The following is an 18,289-nucleotide window of genomic DNA, read 5'->3' on the forward strand; positions in this document are numbered from 1 at the left end:
TGTTGTTGTTAATTCTCACCTGAGGATATTTTTCCCATTGATTTTTTTAGAGAGCGTGGAAGGGAGGAAGGGATGGAGGGAGAGAGAGACATCAATGTGAGAGATGCACATCAACTGGTTGCCTCCCGCACGAGCCCCACCCGGGCCCGGGATTGATCCTGCAAACCCAGGACATGCCCTCGACCGGGGATTGAACCTGAGATCCACCCTTCCGTGTGCGGGCCGACGCTCTAACCACTGAGCCACACCGGCCAGGCGGGTAAAGAATTCTTATTCAGCTTATTTCTCATCAGAATGTTGTTGATTTTACTCTCCTTGTCTCCCAGCACCCAAGGTCAATGATAAAATATAATCTGATATAAATATATGTCTGTTTGTTTTCTCTCTCTCTCTGGTATGTTTCCTTCTACGTTTTTTCTTTTTATACCTGAAATTCTTAAATTTTACCAAGTGTCTTATGCCCCTTTTGAACGTGAGAACATCTTTCTCCTATGATCTTGTTAATTGTTTTTCCCTCTCATAGTCTCTGTTCTCCTATTCTTGAGTTCCTTTCTGAATGGATATGGGGCCTTTTGAATTGACCCTTTACTATCTTTTAATTTCTCATATTTGTTAGTCTCTTGTGCTTTTTTCTAGGTTTCCTTAATTTTGTCTTCTGGATCCCCAGTTCAGTCTCCAGTCATGTCTGTTCTGCTATCCAGGCCTCCTATTGGGACTTTAATTCCAGGGTTCATATATTTAACTTCCAAGTCTCTCTCTTGTTTTCTTCTTCTTGTTGTTTTTTATAGCAGCTTGCTGGTTACGCTGCATGCAAGACCCTTTTTGGTATCTCTAAGGACACTGAGTAGCATTTTTTTTTTTTTAATTTTCTTCTGTTCCCTGAATAACTTCTATTTTCTCTGGGGTAAGTTGTGTGTTTCTCTGTTCTGGTCTTTTGCATTTGTCAGTTTACTCCAAAGTCTGTCCATGTCATGAACGACAGATCAGATTACCAGCATGGCTGTCTGGCATGCGTGTCCTTGACAGCTGTGCATATCTGCTTCTCCACTGCCTCGCTCCCGTCACTGGGAGGGCTGCCCACCCGTCTCATCGGGAGGGGGCACCAGTCTTCTGGCTTCCTCTTGTGGTGCGTGGAGGTGGTACTGGCAGGCGGCAGGCATGGGCCAAGGTGGGAAGGTTTAACCTTGTGGTGAGAACTTTGGTATGTTTCCTTCTAGGGTGAAACTGCCTTACTCTTTTGTCCCTTCATTATTTTAAAAATAATTTTTGTTTAATTTTAAGGGACTTGGGATGGAAAGAAAATTAGACACACAATGCCCATCTGCTGTTTTGAGCTAATAACCTCTATTGGTTCTTTGTTTTTGCTTCTTGTTTTTTACTGATTTCTCAGCCCTACACTTACTACTCATTTTATTTTATAATGAGAGATGCCTCCTTGGTAATTAAATAAAAATCTTAAGGTGTAAAAACAGTTGTAAGGTCAGTGCAGACAGAAAGGTCAGGTATTGCCAGAAGTGTCCTTGGGTACCACCACTAACCTGGTTACCCCAAACCCCGTTTCCTGTGTGTGTGTATGTGATTATGTGTGAGTGTGCGTGTGTATGTATGTATATATGTGTGTGTGTGTGAGTTTGTCTGTGTGTGTGTGTGTGTGTGTGTGTGTGGCAGAAGCTGGGAAGACAAGGAACCTTGAGGGGCGTAGACACAGACTTCACAGTTTTCCAGAATTTTCTAGAGCCAGCCTTGCCAATCACAGTGTAAATAAAGTTCCTTGCATTTTTCAATTCCTCCTCTTGAAAGTGTGCATTTAGGACAATGTTACTATGAAAAGTAAGAAGAAATATAAGTAGGTGCTTCAGTCTGCATGCGGTTTAATTTTTCCTGCATATCAAGTGTGTATACTACTCCTGTCACAAGAGAGCCACGTGCCCTGGATTTTACCCACACTCCCCAGTGTGCACTGCTGGGAGGTGAGGCAGGATGGGCTGAACCACGCACAGGTGGCATGGGTGAGCCCCTGGGTCCCTCCCCGTCGGTGTCGGGGACAAAGACGGTAAGGAGAACCGGCCCAGGTAAACACTCACCGGTCCTTTAAATTACCTCCCACTGTGTAAAAATGTTCTACAGGCCCTGGCCGGGTGGCTCCGTTGGGTGGAGTGTTGTCCGGCACACCAAAAGGTGGCAGGGTCCACCCCCAGTCAGGGCGAGTGCAGGAGGCCACCGACCGATGTTTCTCTCACATCGAAGTTTCTCTGTCTCTCCTCTCTGTCTCTCTTCCTCTCTCTCTAAAAATCAATTTTTTTGAAAATTAAAAAATATGCAGTCATGCACCGCATAACATCGTCCATGGCAGACCACATATAGGACGGTGCTTCCACAAGGTTATAAGGGAGCTGAAAATTCCTGTCGCCGCAACAGCAGCCCCGAGGTCACCTGTCTGTGGCGACGCCGGTGTAAACGAGTCTGCCCTTCGTATAAAAGTATAGCACATGCAGCAACGTACAGCGCATAGCACTTGGTAATGATAACAGCTACGTTACTGATTTACATATTTGCAATACTTTTAATTTTAGAGTGTGCTCTTCCCACTTGTAAAAAATAAAGCGTGCTGTGAAAGAGCGTGCCGCATTGCGCCGGCGGCAGCCGCGTGCGCACCTCGGGCTTGCCGAGCCTCGGACGGCGGCGTCTTCCCGGGCGCTTGGTGTGATCCCGTGGCGTTTCCTCCAGTCGCGCCGCGCGGCCCCGCGGCCCAGGAGCCGTAGGCTGTGCCTTGCAGCCCAGGCGCGCGGGCGGTCGTGACTGCGCCCTGTGAAGTTCGCACAGTGGCAGAACCACCTAACGGCGCACTTCTCAGCACGTGTCCCAGCTGTTGAGCGGCGCGTGACTGTCCCACAGAGAGAAAAAAGCTGAAGGAATGCTGTGGGTGAGGCCCGGCCTCGGGGCTTTATTGTAGCCCAGCCCAGCCACACGTGCCCGTCAGAGGGTGTGACTCGTGGGAGGCTCGTTCCCTCGTTAACACGTGAGTTGAGAACAGTCATGAAGCCAGAGTGCGCTGGGGAGTGTGTCCCGCCCCCGGAGCCTGCCCATGGCCGGGCAGTGGTGCTGACCAGCCGTGCACCCCTTGCCCGGTAGCGGTGGGGGGCTGCCTGGCCACGGGCAGGGACGCAAGTCTCTCTGCAAAGCTGGGCAGCCATCCCCCAGGGACAAGCAGTCAGAACAAGTGGCTTTCGTGAAACGTAACTTCTCCTTCTCAAACAGTTAGCAACGGAGATGAAGCCGTAAATCACAGGAGGGAAAAGCACGCTTCTTACTGTTGTACCTACGGCGATTCTAAAAAGGCTGTCATCACAAAACGCGCGCCGTTTGTTTACACCACCCTGAGCTGTCCTTTCCTCGCCTCTTTTTCAGGACATAGAGTACATACGATCCCATTACAATATTGAAGATTTCATCTACTTCAGTCACCACCAGCGCGAAGAGCATGGGCACCTCTATCACTTTGCCCTGAACCCCATTTTCCGGCACTACTCCAAGTTTTTTCTGAAGGAGATCCTCCGTTTAGGGTACAAGTCCTGTCTCTACTACCCCATTTACCCGGCTTCCAGGGAAGGCAAGGTAAAAACTGTTGTAATTCACTTTTCCAGCAGATCAGTGGTCACAGTGTAATTGGGTCGTGTGCCCTGTTTTGTTCCTTCCTCGCCTGATGGGCTTTGATTACAGTGTAGCTCCGAGGTTCACAGATCAGTGGTCACAGTGCCATTGTGTCGTGTGCCCTGTTTTGTTCCTTCCTCGCCTGATGGGCTTTGATTACGGTGTGGCTCTGAGTTTCAGGTGGCCGGCCATATTGAGCTTGGCCCTCACGCTCCAGTGACAGGTCAGGGTTTGAATTTCTGAAACAATCAAACCAATATAATTAGTTGAACAATTTCTTGGCTTTTCTGTATGGACAAAACAGAGACTAAAGATTATGCAAAAATGCCTTCAAGGGATATGAAAATCAAATTATTTTTTTATGGTGCATTAGTGAAAAGCCAAAACGATCCTATCGTGTTCTTCAAGCAAAGAACAATTTAGTAATGAGCCCCCCGGGAAAAGTCAGTTCATTCCCGTAAGATCTGTGTGCTATACAGCATTCCCAAGAAGCACTTTAATCACCCACGTAAAGGTGATGGATAGAAAGGGGAGGTTTATGACTGATTTAACCTTGCAGTAGCAGACGCCTATATAACTGTGCATAGCACGTGCTACACCTGTGCAGCGAATGCTCTCTGATGAACACCTCTCTGAGGTGTGTACACTATGTTTGTGTGCAGGCACGGACAGCAAGCGCTCCATCTTGCTTCGTTTACCCACTTCAGCCTTCTTCATAGCCCTTGCCGCTGGCTAAAATGTTATCTTTTCCCACGAAGGCAGCGATGTTTGTCTGCCTGGGCAGAGCTGTACCCCAGGACCTAGAAGAGTCTCACATACAGGGTGGGGCGAGCGTAGGTTTACATTGTTCATGTGGAAAATAATGCAATAATTTATAAATAGCAATACAAGAGTAAACTCTGTGTTTCACGTGCTCACGACAATAAACCTACTTTTGCCCCAGTCCGTTTATGTGCCTGTGCGCCCCCACACACACCCTCCCACTCACGTACAGCGTCCTGGTTGTTCCACAGGCCGGGGCCCCTTCAAGCTGGATTCCCAAGGTGGTGTTTCCTACGAGCTGTTTCCTCCGTCACTGAGAGCATGGCCCTCAGCTTGATACAGACTCGAGGGGTGATGGGATTCAGCCACTAGACTAGGTAGAAATTGCCCCGGGTCCCATTCATGACGGAAAACGTTCTCGTGCTCTGCCTAGGATCTTCGATGTTGTCACATTTCTTCTTAGTTACCACAAGTGAGCTAAGTAGATTTTTTAAATGATCTTATTTATTAAACTTGAAAACATTCTAAAGTATATTAGTACATTCATATAACAAAAGCCCTTTGGAGAAGTACCAAGGGAATGGGAAAGAAAGAAGAAAAACCATGGAGAAGCTTTTTTATCAAGATCCAGAATATGCTTTAGTGACCATTTTTTTTGTTTTATTTTTTGGTTAAAATGCAGCACTGTATCAATGTGAATGCCCTTGATTGGAACTTAATGAGATGGGTGGGTAACCGTTTTAGTGTAAAATCCTGGTCCTGCACAATTTCTTTTTAGTCTGCATCTGGCCAACTGCCAATTTGGTAACCTTCAGGTTGTGATATTAAATTCTTCGTTTTTATTCATGATGCTACCTGCTGGTGCCAAGCTGGTAGAAAGTTCTTTTGTACCCATAATAAAAATAGTATCTTAGACATTCTATTGAATGTTCACATATTTACCTCAGTGGTATAGATTCGGAAGGTGTTACGCACTGTTCCATAGAGGAGGTAGAAACACAGTTAGGAACAGATTTCCTCAGTCTGCACTTCCAGCTGATTCACACACGTACATTTAAACAAGTGTAAGGAGCAGCACCAAAGACTTTAGGTGAGAATTTTCAAGTTTCTGCTGTAAAAAAAATTCTCAGTCAGCAGTAGTAAAAACGAGCTCTGGGCTCACATTATGAAGATGCTTTTCTCCATACCCTTCTTCCAGAACACGTATTGAGGGATCTTCCAGGCGTAAAAACCTAGCTCTGGCTGGGAATTCCTGGGTTCTGTTTTCCAGTGGATAAAACCAGACTGCGAGTTCTGTGGTGGAGGATTCTAGAAACCCCCTTTAGAAGCTCTTGGAAATGCCTGGGGGCAGTTTTTAGAATAGCAGATAAGTCGCACGTAAACCAGCTTATTTCTTAAACTGCGTCTACAGTTCAGTTTTACTTTCTTTCCTTTCCAGCTTAAATAGAATAAATATATCTTTTAAAATGTTGGTTTCACAGTTTAACCCTTAAAACACGGAGTTAATTTCACCAAACCCCCTAAGAATTCATAAATGTGCAAGAAATAAAGATCACTATGTTCAGGTTTTTCTGCCAAGTTTTAAAAATTGAGTAAAATTAATATTTAAAGCATTCTCCTAAAACATGTTTGTCCTAGTTCATAAATTCAAGACATCATTTAGTATTAATTTAAGTCAAAATAGTATGATCCAGTTCCCCCACCTACCCCCACTTTTCAGTTTCCTCATTTTATTTCAGAACACTCATTTTATCCGCAGAGGCCCAGGTGGAGTAGCTGTGCTTTCACAGACAGGAGGATTTCCACGTCTGCGTCCAGCTGCCCTGGGATGGCATTTTTATCTATGTGCCTTCTCAAAGCAGCTTGTGCCAAACACGCAAAGGTTAACAGGACGCAGATAACACAGCTTAATGGGGTCAAATCAAGCAGATTCATGTTCGCTGTAGAGGAGACTATTCTCCTGGGGAAAATACTTGTACTGAAAAATCCCATAAACCAAACCACTTGTTTATCTGTCATTCCCACAGAGATAGTAATGTAATTACTCTCGTAATTATCTTCATTAGTGTCAGGCATTATCTACAATTCATTCCTCTGCTCGAAGAGTGTGTTTGTTTATTTGCAGGGTTTTTTCCCCTCTCTGATTTGGCCGAGCTCGGAGTTTTGTATTTGTAAAGCCACACGCAGGCATCTGTGCTGCGAGGCCTGACATTTCCTCCCCTAACGCGGAGATTGCTGTCTTGCAGTTCCAGAGCTCCTACGCCCACTCCCTGACATCCGCCCTTCATTACTTGGTTCCCGTGCGACCACGACGACAGATTGTCTATCCTCTGGAAAAGCTTGGCATCAACGCTCCATCAAAGGAGGTCTCCAAGGATCCGGTAGGTAGCCGGGCGGCAGCAGGCAGGAGGCGCGGTGCCAGCCCGGGCGGGCGTGGCAGATGGGGCGGCAGCACTGTCTCCTCGGGAGCAGGCTGCTTCTTAATTACAGGCAGCCTGGCGCTTGTGCCCTTCCTGGGGTGCCCTGCAGAGGCTCCCCTGCAGGCCTGTCCCTCAGGTGGTTATTTCACAGCAAGAGTAACAGGAGCCTCGCGATCCCACCCTCGGGGGGACAGACCCCACAGGTCCCTCACAGGCTCTGCTGTGTCTCAGGAACAGACGGCCTGGAGTCAGCCTCCCCGCGTATTTCTGTTTTCTTTCCCTTTGCTCGAAAGCAGATCCCCCCCCCATTTCCATCACGTTTTGCTTTTGAGGCAGAAGCGGTCATTCCCAATCTGGACAAAGCCAGAGGAGAGCATCGGGCCGGCCATCTGAGGGCCTGGGCCTGAGTCCTCTGCTGGGTGTTAGCTCCTCTGCTGGGCGCCAGGGTGACTCACAGGAACATATTAGCTGCGGGGTGTGTGTGTGTGGGGGGGGGTCAGAGGCTTGACCTTAAACTGAACCGCCCCAGAACGCTCCTGCTACCAGAACAAGAGGGGACAGGAATAAAGCCCAGTTTCGCTTTAAAGGGAGGTGCGCGTGGATATGTCCACACAGCCATGCACGTGCTTTTGTCAAGCTGACTTACATGTAGGCTCGTAGTGTTTGAATAATACGCTTCCACTTATATAAGTTTTAAAAACTCCCTCAGCGGCTGACAGTTGTCCACGTGAGAGAGAGAAAAGGAAAGTGGAAAGTTTAAATCCTCCAGACGTTGAGCCAGGAAGTCGCTCGTGAGAGCTGGATGCGCTAAAATAAACAACACGTGGCCTCAGGGCAGCAGGACACGCATCGCTCCACTGCCCGCTTCACTCGCGGGCCCACGCGGTCCTCCCCCAAGACCCACCCGGGAGGCAGCTGCTTGCTGCCACCGACCGAGGCTGCTTCCGGGCCGGCATTTATATGCATATTTGTAAAAGATAAACGTATATTTATTTTCTTTCAAGTTCTAAACTTATATTTGAGCAGAGACTAAAACCAAATAGCAGCTCCTCTCCCCTCCCAACTCTTTACTGCAGGAAACGCAGAGCATATGCAGGAGTAGAAAGACGCGTATGCAGCAGGCCTTCTCGTTCTGTGCGTGCCGAGGGCACTGTCTCTGTTTGTTGTTTTGTTTTTTAATGTTTTTATTGATTTTTTGGAGAGAGAGGAAGGGAGAGGGAGAGAGAGATAGAAACATGGACATCAACATTGACCGGCTGCCTCCTGCACGCCCCCTGCTGGGGATGGACCCTGCAACCCGGGTATGTGCCCTGACCTGGAATTGAACCGGGACCTGGACACCCAACTGCTGAGCCACCCTGGCCGGGTGAGGGGCATTGTCTTTTACTGTACGACTTATCATAGACTGATAGTTTTGTAAAAAGTGAATACCTTAGAAAATGAGATTTAAATACAGACAAAATCCAGCTTAATTATTTCATTATTAGATGTAACAGACCTAGCATTACTCTGTTCAGTTGCTATGAAAGCTTGCGAATGCTTCTCTCAGCCTCTGTACTTACATCTTCACAGACCAGTGATAGTTTGCGATGGGCACCTGTCCCAGACCACGTGTTGAATGGCACTGAAACTCCCAGGTACTCGACACTCCACTTAGCAATTTTCAGCTCTTGGCCAATTTTGGATCTTCTATACCCCCACCCACTTCCAGGTCCTCCCTTACCATTTTGAAGCCGTCCGCAGATACATCATTTCACTCAGGACCAAAGGTGCATTCTCAGGTAGCAGGGCCACAGCATGGAAGCTCTCACTCTGTCCACTCGAGAGACAAGAGTGCCAACCCCACCTGGGGGACCTTAGGGATGGTCACCAGGTAATCTCTTTGTGTATGGAGATCCTGAGAAATGACTCCTTTGGAATAAGAGCTAAGACCCACATGTTTGGTGCAAAGAGAGCTTTGGGGTCAAGGAGGGTGGCTTCGTCTGTACCTGTCACTGAAACATAGCTGATATGGAGCCATGAAGGGGCTGCAGGAGAAGGGGTTGCCAGCATGGAGTACCTGTGTCAGCTTCTGTGTCAGATCAGGGTAAGGATGAGAGATGCTGCCCTTTTGCAGCTAATACTGGGACACCTTCAAGTATGGATGGACCGTGTGACTGGGCCAGGAGAAACCTTCACATGTCAGTGCAGCTCATGGCTCCAGTGCCTTCAGCCAGTCCTCTGGTGACATGAGTGATGGGGCTGGGGATGGAGGGGAGGAGCACTGAGCTGTTGCATGGATATCAAGAGCACAGTTTTTCTGGGCACCAGGAGCCTCTTCTCCACCCCCTTTTCAAACCTACAGAGTCTGACAGTCTGGCAACTTGGAGGTGAGCTGGAGCTTCAGGTGGGGAGATTGCCAGAGAAAACACTTTGTCGCATTTAAAACAATCCTATAATTACTTCCTAGGTTGGTGTGGATAAAATCATTGCTCACATTTAATAACCTTTTCTGTGGTTGTGGCAGTGTTCTGTGTCCCCCCAGAGCCTCAGCTTATTTCAGGACATAGCAGAGGACAGACTGTTTAAATCCCTGGTCCAGAAAGGCAACCACTGGCCAGCTGGGCCGAGCTGATGCTTGGCACCCGTTACATTGTGCTGCATTTGTTCATTGTGTTAGTGAGTTCTGGCTTCTTAAGGATTTTTATGGCTACTTGTGCTTATTCTTCAGAGGTTTTAGTAAAGATTTAGATTTAGTAAAAATTTCAGAAATCTTGAAAGTTTCATCAAAGGATTATCAAGAGCATAATCCACATGAGATGGGCCTGGATGTTCAAAAGTTAAAATACTACATTATATTATTTAAAAGTTTTCTTTTTAGCATTTGAGGTAGATTTAATGTTTTAGGCAGATTATCTGAGAAATGAGCCAAATAGAAATTTCTATACAGTCCTAATTTTTAAAATTTTTTTTTAGCAGAGCAAATAGTATTGCAGCCATTGAACGAAGTGAGGTTCAGCAATGGTCATTGAATGAATTCTGGGGTTTTCCCTTTTATGTTTTGTATTCCCTTCCCCCAGTGCATGGAGATTCATATGGCCCCTTAGCTCCCTCTCCATGTCTGCATATTTCTCTTGCTGGGCACTCATCTTTCATACCTTTTATCCTATTTAAACCACCTTGGAGGGACCGCTCATCCCCTCACTTTCACCTTGGAAGCCAGTCTTCAAGGAAACAGATCACTCCAGGCATGAGTAATGGGATAGGAAGCGTTTCATCTCGGTGGGTTGCCAATTTGAATCTGGCACCAGCCAGCAGTGATTGAAACTCATTACCGCATGGCAAGGAAATGTACTCCCTCCCCACCCCTAGGCCCTGGTTGTTTCTGCCTGGTTTGGATGATAGGTGTTCCTGCCACAATAGCTTCCCTATTGTTTCTATTAATTGACAGCCTGCCCCCTATCAGGTCATAAGGAAGGACCTGGAAAACATGTACTGGGTGATTTTCATCACCCAGTACAGAGGAAGGCCCGAAGATTCATCACCGTATCTCCACAGCCAGCCAGTGTAGATGCATGGACAAGAGAGAGGGCTTTTTCTCTGAGACCATAATCACACGGGATGCACCTGAAGGAGTCATTTCTTAGCTTGAATGGGCTTTCTTGGCTTGTGCATTTACATTCTGAGAATTATCCCAACGGGAATTTTCTATTAAGTAACTCAACATACCCCGCTTGCATGAGAACTGTGATCCAGGGAAACCCTCAAAATCTGGCTGAAGGAATTGAAAGGCCGTGTTAATTAAAGGGGGAAACAAGTGGACCCATGCTTGCTTTGGGGCGCGTCTGTGTACAAGCTTGCTGTCTCTCCTTCCTGCCCCTGCTACCTGGATTCAGAAATGGCTGTGACATGGCCCCTGTCCTCAGGGAGCTTACACTCTAGTGTCAGTATTAACATGAGACTGCTCAGGCAGTTAAACCAGGGGCGGGAGAGGGCTGCCCTGGCCCACACAGGGAGAGCCAGACTCAGCAGGAATAGCACACGGGGGTCAGACCCGTTCTACAGAACCTTTCGGGAGTGAGTGAGTTTGGTCCAAGGCACTGTTCCCTTTCCAACACGGGATTTGAAATGACTCTTCCTTGTGATATTAAACAGAAAATCTGCTTTAAACTTGAACAGCTCCTCCCCTTCCCTCAGTGTCAATAGATGCTTCCAGTCATCCACTTTCATCACTTCAGTTCTTCATTTTGGTTTTTAGTGTTCGTAGAATTATAGTATGAACTCCTCTCTCTCTCCCTTCCTCCCTCCCTTCCTCCCTCCCTCTTTCTCTCTCTCTCCCTCCCTCCCCCAACATTTTTTTGGGACAAAATCAGGCCCTTATCTTTCAGACAACTGACTGAATCATTTTAGGAGTCATACTTGCAGAGCGATCAGTGCCTGTTGTTATTTTTTTTATGGTTGCTTATTAGAGATGGTCTGTTTCAGTCTCCACTAATGAATTCTTTGAGGCCTCCAGTTTCCTTTTACCCTCTCCTACAAAGAAAAACGACGATTTCTTCACACCCCACCCCCTTCTTGCAGCTAAGTGCTGGCCCACTTTTTTCTGGTACGTGATCTCTCAGGAAGATGCCACTCACTGGCATTCAGTTACCCTTTGAATCGCCCCTTTTCATCCTGGCTGTCCGTACCCAGTCCAGCTATAATTACCATCTGATAGACTGCTCCTGGATACTGTTTCACTTGTACATCTGCTGCGCTAGGAAATCGCATTATTCCCCCCGCACCTGCTAGATTTCCCCAGCTTGTTTCCCAGCCCCTTCCTTAAGCTCGGAAACTTTCACTGTCTGTGGTTAGACTTCTCTTGGTTGTTTGTACCTGTGGTTGGGGCGCATGCTTGTGTGCACACGTGCGTGTGTGTTTAAATTAGCCTTTTAGTATCTCCTTGATAGAAGCTTCTAAAAATATAAACCCTATTTTTCAGCATCATGTATGCACTGATTGTTATTTATGTGGCCATGATGATGATATTTTCTTGAAATGAAATTAACCCACTTTAAATCCCCACCATGAGTCCAGTTTTCATTTTCAAGCCACGTCTCGGCCATTTCCTACACATCTATGCCACCCATGGGAAATGCATTTTCTCCTATTTCTGGTGAACCCTTTTCTCTGACATCCTTAGAATAATTTACATAAATTCCTTCGCAAGCTCTTGTTTTTTCTCCAAACAATACAAGTTATTATATGGTCATCTCTTTCCAATTCTCTGAATACTATCTAGTTCAATATTATACATAGTATATATGTTTACATCAGAATGACTTATAAATCTATGGTTTCTGATTATTGTCATAATTCCTCCCTGTTAGATAGATTACAGAGTAATAAATAACTAATAATAATAATATATTTAGCTCTTGCTAAAGGCTTCCCTTGAATTATCTCATTTAATCCTCATATCAGCACTTTAAATAGTTACTGCTGCTATCACCCTCGATGTGCATAAAGAAAACAGGCTTGCAGGAGGAGAGTAAATGACTCGTGCAAAGACTAATTCAGTGACCAAGCCTCAAACCCAGGCATTTGGATGCCAAAATTTGTACCTTTAACCACTATATATACACTGTCTTATCTACAAAGTTAAAGTGCTTATATCACGAATTACTGTAGGAAAAGTAAACCGCAGAAAGGGAAGATGGTTTGACAGAGACCTTTTGGAATCTCCCAGATCTTTGGCACCAGCTACTTAATCAAAAGGTGACCCACAGATAATTGGCTTTTCCCCACAGCAGTTTGGATTTTCCTTTTGGCCGAGCCCTTCACTCTTGGGTTTGATCCGGTGCCAGCCTGATCCTGGCTGCGCTCGGCTCAGAAGGAGCAGACGCACAGGTCCAGGCTGGACCCCAGCTGATGCAGGCGGCCTGCACTTCTCTCCCTGTTGCATCCGCTTGTTGTTACAAACCGTCCCAAATCATAGTGGCTGCTGCTGGGAAAGGAGGAGATAGTTACGATCCCTTGTGTAGGTTACACTATGAATTTCTCGAGATGCAGGCCCGTGTTATGTATGGCTTCATGGTGTTGTAATAAAGTACTCAAGTAATTGCCCAGGATGTGGGACTGCAGGTTTACTTGGGAGGAGGGGGCGGGGACAGGATGTGCACTAGTGGCGTGATTGACAGGCCCTGGGTTTGCTTAGAAATTGGGCTGCGATGGAGCAAAATGAAGTCTTTAGGGCGTGCTAAGGCAAGAAATTGTGAGAAGTAAAGTTACTTAGTAACCTCTCCATATTGTCAAAAATCAGTCCTAGGACAATCTCTCTCCTTTCTCCCATCCACCCTCCCTTCTTCCTTTCCTCTCTCTCTCTTTAGCAGCTTTATTGCCGTATAAGTCATATATCATACAATTCACCCATTTAAATTGTATAATTTGTTGTTATTGTTTTAGTATATTCAGAGTTGGGCAACCATCAACTCTATCTAATTTGAGAACATTTTTGTGACCCACAAAAGAAAGCCATTGGCAGTCACACCTTACAGCCCCACCCTCTGCCCTAGGCACCTACTAATTTGCTTTCTGTTTCTACAGATTTGCCTATTCTGGGCATTCTGTATAAAGGGAATTATACAACATGTGGTATTCTTGTGACTGGCTTCCTTCACTTAGCAGGTTTTCAAGATCCATATGCTCTGTAGTGTGTTTCGGTACCTGATTCTTTTTATTGCTGAATAATATTCTATTGTGTGGATACACTGCATTTTATTGGTTGGTGAACCTTCGACTGGTCTCCACTTCTTGGCTACTCTGAATACTGTTCCTATGAACATCCACACACAGGTGTTTATGTGGTTAAATATCCACATAAATTTTCACCCACATAAAAACCTGTGCAAAATCCTGTGCGTGAATGTTCGCAGCACATCTTCATTTCTCTCGGGGATACAAGTGGGAGTAGAATTGCTGAATGACACGGTGGCTCTCTGCCTAACTCTGTGAGGAAGTACCAACTGTTTTCCAAAGGGGCTGTGCATTTGCCTTTGCCGTCCGCAGGCCAGCCTGGCATTCCTCTTGTAAGTAGTCAGGTGCCGGTCAGTTCAGGGCCACGGGTGGGCAGTGCACCTGATTTCCTTCCAGTTTCAGGGGTGGTGCTTTCCCACCACCCCCAGGGAGCTTCACACACATGTTTGACGGCACACCACTAATAAAAGCTTCAGTTTTTCAAAAGCAGAGATTTTTCTAAAATAAAACCTCCCCTGCTCTTAATCTTTCCCTCGTCAGCCTTCGGTGGGCCTGCACGGACATTTAGGGGGGATCAGCAGCAAAGGAAACACCCTCCCGAACCACGGGACCGAGATGGAGGACCTTCTGGGTTTTTAAGCCTCCAGCTTGTCCTTTGTTTCAGTCCCCATCTAGTAGTGTTACTGGTCTTGAAAAGAGCCGCCACAGCTCCCAAAAGAAAAAAAAAATCCTGAGGCATTCCAGGATGCTGATCAGGCTCTCGCTCAAGCAGTAGGAGGGAGGAAATGCTCTCTGTTCCCTGCAGAGCCAGGGTAATGAATGCCACAGAGGTCCAGACGTGCCCCGGGACACATCAGCTGCCCACGCGGTGCTCCGGGAGGGAGGCCGCAGCCAAGCAGGCTCCTGGGTGGACCGAGCTCCCGGGGCAGGAACTGGCCTTCACAGCCAAGTGGCTTCTTCAGGATCCGCCTTCAGGGGGGGAGGCATGGCAGCCCCAGCAGGAGGCTTTGCTTTGTGTATTTTAAAGTAGCTGGGGTTATAAAATGACAAAGGGAACCATCAGAGGTGCAGATGCTGCCTAGAGAAGTTAGCTCTTTCCCCCTTCATTACAAAAATGTCATTACAAAAGCAGTACATATGTATGGCAGAAATTTTAGGGAAAAAATAGAGAAAAATCCATAAACATCTGTCATCCTCTAACTATAGATTACCTATTTACTATGTTGGTGTTTTTACATCTAGATTTATATTTTTGTGGGGGAAAGCGTATATACAATTAAATACGGGGTCATATGTACATAGTGTTTTGAAACATTATTTTTACTTAATACAGCTGTCCCTTGGTGTCTGTGGGGGATTCATTCCACGACCCCTGTGGATACCAAAATCCACAGAGCTCAAGTCCCTTGTATAACATGGCATCACATTTGTGTACAGCCTACACACATCCTCCTGTATGCTTTAAATCATCTCTAGATTACCTATAATACCTAATACAGTGGAAATGCTGTGTGAATATTTGTTATACTGTATTGTTGAGGGAGTAACGGCAAGAAAAGAAGTGTGTACGTGTTCAGTGCAGACGCAGCCATCTGGATAAGTACATGGTACAAGTCAGCAGCCATACGACGTTTCTTTTTCTGAATACTCTCCGTCCCAGGTTAGTTGAATCCTCATACACAGAGCCTAGGGATACAGAGGGCCGACTGTACGCTGTGAATATTTTTGCGTGTCACTAAGTATTCTACAGTGTCGTTTTCTTAGTTGCGCCTGTCCTTTGACCAGCGACCCCGGCCCTCGGTGGGGACTTCGCGCTAGGCTCTGTGCTCCACGCCTGCTTCCTTGGATTAGCTCTCTGCCTTCGCACAGCAGCGTGTGTGTGTTTTCTCCATTTTGCAGAGGGGGTGGGTGGGGGGTGGATGCTGAGGTTAGGACAGGTTTAGTTATGTAACTGAACGTTAAGTCAGCAGGATTTGTGGGAATAATCATGATTCCACTTGATTTCTGTCTCCCCTCACCCTGTAAACATGTTCACTGCGGCTGGGTTTTCCCCTGTACCTGGATGGGAAGTGGGTAAGCCCCTTGTCTCTTCTGGTTAATTTTTTAAATATGTTGTTACAGATTTCAGAGAGAGGAAGGGAAAGGGAGAGAGAGAGAGAAACATCAATGATGAGAGAGAGTCACTGATCGGCTGCCTCCTGCACGCCCCCTACTGGGGATGGAGCCCACAATCCAGGCATGTGCCCCGACTGGAAACTGAACGGTGACCTCCTGGTTCTATGAGTCAGTGCTCAACTGCTGAGACACGCCAGTTGGGCTTTTCTGGTTAATTTTAGGTGAAGTTTTCTGGGTCACTCCAAATCACAAAAATGGGTCATGATTCCATAGCCATCTCCACCCTTCTCGGGACAGGTGGCAGAGGCATCCCCGTGAGGCACAGCCCCCTATACGCCCGTATTCTCCAGAACAGCTGTGGGGATCATGCCCTGTCCCTCTACTTTTATGGCCTTACCCAGAGGGAAGGAGAGGGCTCCACTGCATTTATCTCTCTGACTTTCCTGTTTCTTCCAGTCTTGGTGCAATAGGCTTTGCTATCAACATGTGTTCTTCTGAAATCATCAACTCTGACTTTTGGTACTCAGTCTAAAGTCAGGCTTTTTTGAGAATCTAAAACCTTCTTGCAACCCGCTATCTGTCTTGAAATGAAAAAGCTGAGAAGTAAGCTGCTTACTGTCCTGTAGCAGGTCTGCCCAGTGGCCCATGCCTCTGGCTGCTGGCTGCAGGGTCAGGAGGGGTCAGGAATCGATAGGCCTCGGCAGGAATGGAGCACATCTGTTAATATGAAGCAGTACCCACTACGATTATACCAGTAATACACACACAGACCACAGGCCAAGAAGGCCCCTTGAGGGGCTGGCCCACTCCCTCTGGCCCTTGGAGGAATGATAGAAACATGGGGGTACCCATTATGAGGTGGTTTTACATCAATAGATGCGTATCATTATGAAGTAGCATAGGTCTAACTTTTAGGTCTTTTCATGAAAGCTTTTAGATGCTATACATGCTAATAAATTCTAGCTATAAAAAGTAGAATATGCTTTCTTGGAAGATGTGAAAGACTAGGAAAAAACGAACAAACCCAAAGACCTAGAGGTTTTACACTCGAGTTGAGCTCAGGTGGATTAAAAGTCTTCCACTGTTTAGTAATTTTCATAAAGCCATATGCGCTTAGTCTTTATCAGTCTGCACGCTCAGCAAGTCTAAAGGGAAAGGGCGTTTGTGTTTATCAGAGGCAAAGGGCTCACTGCAGGCCTCAGAAACGGAAGCACCACTACCTGGAGGAGCGGCCTCTGTGTCCCGGCCCAGCTGGCCTGGGGCAGGGCTTTGCCCCCCTCAGGTTACCCCCATTAGAGAAGCAGCTTAGTGCCCTCATTCCTCGGTCCTCATGCTGCTGTTTTCTGGGGTCGAGCCATTTTAAGGAAGTATCAGAACCTTTGCCCGCCCTGTATGTTGCCTCAAGACCATTAGCGTAGTCAGGATCATTGATGTCACGATCCCCATAGTAACCAGCTTAATAAGCAAGAAGAAAACAAAAAGCGTGGCTTAAAAACAGAAAAAAAAAAAAAAAAAATAAGGTATGGAAATAGCGTGGGAGCCATAAAAGTGTTTTATTGCTACTTGTTTGAGATTATCAAACATGATCAACTACAGTGCAGGCCGGTTTGAGCCACTGGGGTGGTTGAAGCCCATGGTAATAAACATAAATCACATGCTGTCCCACCGCTCCTACTTCTTACACTCTTCAATCATGCCCCAGGTTTTGTTTGTTTTAATATAATTCATTGCATTGAAATGATCACCAGGGTAGTTGTAATAATCGAGGTTTTATGGTAGTTTATGTATTTAACCAAAAGGAGCCGTGCTTGCAGGGAGCCGGTCTCAGGGAGCACTTTCTGGTCACCATGGTGAAGCCCTGCGGCCAAAACCACCCGCTGTCACCACCATGCATTGATCCTCAGCATGGTGCTTCCATGAAACCAGAGGTAACCACCGGTTTAAAAACTGAACTGGGCATTATGTATCATAAGTTGTAATTTGTGAGCAGGTGACAAAGATGATCTGATCGTGTTCCGTGGAATTATATACAGTTGACAACTATTTTAATTTGTTTACTAGACTGCCGCGTTCCTCACACACTGGGTCTTGGGTCACTCTGTGTTGGCAGGACAGTGGCTGGTGGTCCCCCAGGCCATGTGGCTTCTAATGGCTCTCCACTCTCTGCATGTTACCCATAGAGAGAGAGACGCATATAGACAGATCCACACCTAGGTGATGTGATTTACCTCAAAGGCAGGAGCAGATGCCAGAGGCTGAAGGAGTTTGGGTTCGACTCCATGCCTGTGGCCCTGCCCATGCCCTTGACTCTGCATCCCTGGTGTCGTTTCAGGTGGAGACACCTGTCCCTCTTCCTCACGAAGATATTCCCACCGTCGCCCCTCTCCCTTTGTGTTCTGCTCTGTGGAAGCTGTTTGCTCTGGAGGATACAGCCTAGGGCCCAAGAGCCCTTTCAGGGCAGCCCCGCTGAGATCCAGGGTCCCTTGAGCATGAACAGAGACAGACCACCACGAGTGTCCTGGCTTCTCTTTCCCCACTGCCTACCCTCTGGGGACCACCCCCATTCGAGTGCACGTGGCGGATACTGCGCACCAAGCCCAGGTTCCGAAAGACTCCCCGGGCCCTGA

The 18,289-nt window shown here is 46.8% G+C and overlaps 1 protein-coding gene across 1 annotated transcript in view; it reads left to right on the forward strand.

Annotated features, from left to right (window-relative positions):
• Positions 1-18,289, forward strand: part of CFAP61 (cilia and flagella associated protein 61) — a 167,317-nt gene that overhangs the window by 59,476 nt on the left and 89,552 nt on the right. The window contains exons 16-17 of the mRNA XM_081150149.1: positions 3,409-3,615; positions 6,660-6,794. Of these exons, the coding sequence (XP_081006275.1) occupies positions 3,409-3,615; positions 6,660-6,794 (342 nt within the window). The remainder of the gene's footprint in view (positions 1-3,408; positions 3,616-6,659; positions 6,795-18,289) is intronic.

The sequence above is a fragment of the Miniopterus schreibersii genome, assembly GCF_964146895.1.
Source record: "Miniopterus schreibersii genome assembly, chromosome: 10".
In the NCBI taxonomy this organism is placed as follows: domain Eukaryota; kingdom Metazoa; phylum Chordata; class Mammalia; order Chiroptera; family Miniopteridae; genus Miniopterus; species Miniopterus schreibersii.